We start from the raw sequence: 5589 nt of genomic DNA, 5'->3' as shown, positions 1-5589 counted from the left end.
AGTTTAAGATAGAATAATAAATTTTCATTGAAACATAAACATAAACATACTACAAACAATATTGATGCTAGATATATAAAACAAGTAATTTACAGTAGATTCTTAATAATCATATAGAACTTCAACACCCCACTAGAATCTAACTTTTCAAACCCATTAATCTAGCACAGTAAGTTGAATTTTCACAAGGAAGTCCTTTAGTTAAAATGTCAGCTACCATTCCAGATGTCTTCAAATAAGTTAATTTGATAATTTCTTCATTGATGACGTCTCTTACGAAATGATGTCGGACATCTATGTGTTTAGTCCTTGCATTGGAAGTAGTTAGGGATATAGCACTTTGATTTATCACAGAATAAAACAATTTTGTCTGTGTCTGGAAGTAGTTCTTTCTTCAAACCGGTAAGCCAAAGTGCTTCTTGAATAGGTGTACTTAGTGACATGTATTCAGCTTCTGTGGTCGATAAAGCAACTGTAGGCTGTTTGCGGGAACACCATGAAATAGCGCCACCCAACATTTTAAAAACATATCCAGTGACGGATCTCCGGTCATCTATATTAGCAGCATAATCTGCATCGCAAAACCCAGTTAAAAGCTTATCATCTTCATCATTCTTGGAATAGCAAAGTTTAAAGTCTGCAGTACCTTTGAGATAGCGTAATATTCTTTTTGCTGCTGTCCAGTGAGCCTTCCCTGGATTTTGATTGAAACGGCTTAAATTATTTACTGCATAGCTGATATCTGGTCTTGATACTTGTGCAGCAAATAGCAAGCTTCCAATCAGTTCTTGGTAAGGGATTTTTGACATCTCTTCACTCTCTAATCTTGATTGGGGAGACATGGTTTTACTCAATTTTTGGTTACAATCGATCGGTGTTGAACAAGGATTGCAATTTGTTAAACCAAAACGTTCTACCAATTCATTTACATATTTTTCTTGAACTATTGAAAGTTAGCCATTTTTTCTGTCTCTCTGCAATCTCAGTCCCAAAATAAATTTGCAATGCCAATGTCTTTCATGTGGAAATGCTTCATTAAATTTTCCTTAAGTTGTTTCTTGAGTTGAGGATGATTATCCAAAATCAACAAATCATCTACATAGATCGCAACTATCAACATCTTTCTATCTAAACATAGATAATAGATACATGGATCTAACTTGGATTGCTTCATCCCAAATTCTTTTAAGGCATTATCTAGCTTTTGATTCCACATACGAGACCACTGTTTCAAACCATAAATGGATTTCTTTAATCGGAGAACCTTAGTATCTCCAATTCCAAATCCTTCTGGTTTCCGTATATAAATTTCATCATTCAAATCACCTTGCAAGAAGGCTGTTACGGCATCCATTTGTTCTATGTCGAGATCTTTTTTCACAGCTAAGGCCAAGAGAAATCTCACAGATTCATACCTCACCACAGGCGAAAACGTTTCTTCATAGTCTATGCCTTTTCTTTGGCTACAACCCTTAGCCACCAGCCTAGCTTTGTATCGGGATATTTTACCATTTACATCCACTTTGGTCTTAAATATTCAAAATTAAACGTCATTTTTATCCATAATTGTTTTTGTTTTCTTGTGTTCGTCTGTATTTTTTGTCAAAATTCTTTCAAGCAGCTTTGAGAATTGACACAATATTTTTGTTCAAATTATTCCTTAGAATAGTTTTTATTCGTCTCTGAAAAAAGCAGATAGTTGTATTCCTAGGAATAAGCTATATCTGCCTGTTGACTGTTTAACTGACTATTGAAAAATTGGCCCTAAATGAATTAGGCTAAGAGCAGAATATTCAAAAACTAAGTTATGTTTCATTTTTTGAAAAAAAATTTTTTATTTATATTTAATTATATAAATCACTCTTGTATGTACATATATAATATCAGAATAATGCACGAAATAAATATTTTTGATTAATGTACTTAGTAGCTGATGCAGAATCAATAAACGTTGTATTAAATTATCATCTGAATTAAATTGATTAGTGAAGTAACTAAATCATTTTTTATGGTTTAGATATCTAATAATAATTTTCATAATTTTATGGGTTTAAATTTCACTGTAATTGCTCACTACGTTACCGTTCTGTTATAACTACTAAATATTAAAAGAAATGAAAGATAAGTTCAAAATTCTGAGTTTGGGGACCAGTTTCTCAAATACACTGCTTTCAATTTCCGTACTTGATTTTAAAATTTGTCAATTTGTGAGAAAATTGCTTCTGCCGCTTAAACAATGTCTTCAAATAACCCAGGCAATCTTTTTATATCATTTAGAAATTTTTTTTTTGAAAAAAAAACCAACAAATACAAATTAAAGTCTTAGGTAATTTAAATTTTAAAAGCAAAACGGAAACAGTGGCAATTTATCATAGAGTATTTTTATCGTAAAAGTATTTTTAAATTACCGACGTTTGTAAGAAAAGATCATGAATATCGGATCTGTTTCCGCCCTTTACAACATTTTTGAGCTTCAGTTACTCCACTAAATAATTTTATTATTAAATTAGTAATTTCCTTAACTCTACATAAACGAAACAACAACAAAATTGGAATGTGTAATTCCTTTCGTTTATGTACAAGACATGCAAAATAAAGGAGGAATTTATTTCCTTTTTTTCCAATTTAGTAGGTAGGTAGGTATTTAAATATTTTGGTTCTGCTATATGGATCAAAGACAAACCCAACAAACCAGACATTTGAATGTTATCCGTTTCCGCTGTTCTTGATTTATAGTTTATAGATAAACTAACTAGCACGATTTTTAAAAAAATATGTTTTAAAGATATCGATTTTTTTCCAAGTTAAAATACTGAAAGGCTAAACAAAATTAATATAGGTACCTAGATACTCCTTAAATTTGTTAGCATATTTATACATATTAGGTATTTTTAATGCAGCTAGGTAGGTATTTCAATTTAAACATTTTTATGTTTTTGAAAATTCGTAAGTACATACTTACCTACCTACTTATTTTCAAAATTATTTGTCTCTACATGATTCTGGCTAAGGAACCCGAAAAATCCCTGTGTTGTTATTTTGTTCATACAATTTATAATTTCTTTTGTAAAATAAATTTTTATGTTCTGTTTTGTGAATAAAAATCGTAGGTAGTTGATCAAAATCTAAAGTTTATAAAACTAGTTTAATTTCATAAACCTGCCTATTATAGTACCTGCAACAATGAGATACGTAGTATTTGCTACATACATAATATAATTACAAACATATCTGACTGACTACGGTTTAAATTAGTTTATTTGTGTAAGTATACCTGTGTTCTACCTACGTTAAGTAACGTTTGTACATAGTTACTATTTGATCGACATAGGTATGTACGATGTACCTACCTACTAACTTAACTTGATCAAATTAAAAACAAAGTGTAGCAGATATGTTACTATATGTAGGTACCTACAACCTACTTGTTTCACCTACCTACTTAGATACTCATGATTTGATACCCCAGTTCAACAAGACAAAAAAAAAATAAACACAAAACAAATCAATGCGCAAACAAATAAAACTGTGCATGCATTCTTTTTTCCTTGATTTACAAAAAATATCCCAAAACCAGATCTCATTTGTTTATTTTTAACCCTAACCTATCCTATGAAAAATTTTAAAGAACAAAATTTCATTCATTGATCAGGTACCTAGGATTGTGAATGCATTTTAAGAAAGTAGTAGGTACTACCTACTACTTTCTTAATCCTTCATTCACAATCCTTTTGCATACCTACAAACAATTACTCAATCCCGCCATCCAAGGAAACAAAAACAAAACTAAATTGCAAAAAAAAAAAACAAACAAAAACAAAAAACCAACCCAAATATGTACAAGTAGGTCCATATTCCTTATACCTACCCTGGGTATATACCGGGTATTTACCAAAACGACGGTAAATACGGGTATTTACTTATAATCGCTACAAATTCGATTGTTTGTCATCAGGGCCCTGTTTGAGAGCTACTACATCAACTACATCAGCTAAATTAACTACATCAGCAACCTCAAAAGCCAATAGTTGAGTCCGATTGAAATTCTTATGGTTTAAATAGTGCAAATGTTCAAAAAAATGCTTCCGGAAGTCCAACAGGCCGCCGGACGTTTCGCAGAACTTTCAAACTTCGTGGTCACGGGATTACAATGGGTTTGATGGATATTGTTAAATGTTGTTGTTTGTTCTCGATCGCGCACGCAAGTTGTACCTGTGCGTAGTTGTTGGTGCATTTTCTATTGCAGTGGGTGATGACGGGTTTGGTTCTTCTTGAATAGAACTTGTGTGGTCTTGTGTACACACAACGCTCACGACGTCAGCTACTTCTATGTTCATTTTTGTTGGTTTAAGCTTGCTTATCAGTGGGTCCCATGTTGTCGATAGTTTGAAGCTAGAATCGCGGTTGAAATTCTTGTGCTTTTTTATTTCTATAGCTTCTCTTACTATCCTGGGTACATAAAACCTTTCTGTGGCAATCGATTTGGCTTTATCAAACCTAATAAAATGTTCATCGTTATAAGCAATGTGTTCACATATTGCAGATTTTGTGACTGCATTGTTTTGAATAGCTTTTACGTGTTCATTTAATCTTGTTTTGATCGCTCTTTTTGTTTCTCCGACGTATGATAAACCACAGCTGCAAGGAACCAAATAAACTCCTGGATTTTGGAGGGGAATTGTGTCCTTTGGTGTTCTTAAGAACTGTCGAACTTTGGCTGGTGGTTTAGATATGGTTTTTATACCAAATTTGCCTAAAATTCTTGCAATTCCACCCGAAATCTCCTTAATGTAGGGAAGAAAAGCTCGCTTTTCCAATTGGAAAGGTGTGTTTTGTGTTGCATTCGGTTTCGGCTTCCATGCTCTTTGTCTTGAACTGTAACCATTCTTTTTTAAAGTCATGTCTACATACTCTAATTCCTCTTGTAGGTGATCAGGATCACATAAATCGATTAATTCTAGCAATTTGGTGTCATTTTGGGAACCTGGTAGTTTTCTTTTTATAATGACACCAAATTGCTAGAATTAATCGATTTATGTCTAACATCCGGTTATTTTATCTACAACGGAAAATATTACCTTCAAATTGATGGAGTTGCAATGGGCTCTCCCATAGCACCGGTAGTGGCTGACATTTGGATGCAGCACTTTGAAGAAATTGCACTAGACACATCACCGGTTAAACCAACAATTTGGAAAAGGTATGTGGATGACACTTTTTGTATCATTAAAGAAAATCATGTAGACAGTTTCCTAAATCACCTTAACTCGATACATGAAAAAGTCAAATTCACAACAGAAAAAGAAAAAGAAAATTGTTTGGCCTTTTTGGATGTAAAGTTGATAAAAAGATATGATGGTTCTATCGGACATACAGTATTTAGAAAAAACACTCATACAGACAGATATCTCCATGCTACGTCTCATCACCATCCTTCTAATTTCACATCTGTAGTGTCGGCACTAGTAAACCGTGCACACAAAATATGTGATCCTGATCACCTACAAGAGGAATTAGAGTATGTAGACATGACTTTAAAAAAGAATGGTTACAGTTCAAGACAAAGAGCATGGAAGCCGAAACCGAATG

At 32.8% G+C, this 5589-nt stretch overlaps 2 protein-coding genes across 2 annotated transcripts; both read right to left on the bottom strand.

Moving 5' to 3' along the window:
- Positions 1-302: 302 nt before the first annotated feature.
- Positions 303-842, bottom strand: LOC129906201 (uncharacterized). The gene has a single exon (XM_055981878.1). It carries the CDS (start codon positions 840-842, stop codon positions 303-305), a length of 540 nt encoding a protein of 179 aa, XP_055837853.1.
- Positions 843-4169: 3327 nt separating this feature from the next.
- On the bottom strand, positions 4170-4901 carry LOC129906185 (uncharacterized). The gene has a single exon (XM_055981862.1). The coding sequence runs from the start codon at positions 4899-4901 to the stop codon at positions 4170-4172; it is 732 nt and encodes a 243-aa protein (XP_055837837.1).
- Between the last annotated feature and the right edge of the window lie 688 nt (positions 4902-5589).

The sequence above is a fragment of the Episyrphus balteatus genome, chromosome 1 (assembly GCF_945859705.1).
Source record: "Episyrphus balteatus chromosome 1, idEpiBalt1.1, whole genome shotgun sequence".
Taxonomy (NCBI): Eukaryota; Metazoa; Arthropoda; class Insecta; order Diptera; family Syrphidae; genus Episyrphus; species Episyrphus balteatus.
The sequence above is the reverse complement of the archived record's forward strand: the minus strand, read 5'-3'. Positions and strand labels throughout refer to the sequence as shown.

Coding starts and splice junctions, on each gene's coding strand:
- LOC129906185 (XM_055981862.1), bottom strand. CDS start 4,901: ATGACTTTAAAAAAGAATGGTTACAGTTCAAGACAAAGAGCATGGAAG.
- LOC129906201 (XM_055981878.1), bottom strand. CDS start 842: ATGTCTCCCCAATCAAGATTAGAGAGTGAAGAGATGTCAAAAATCCCT.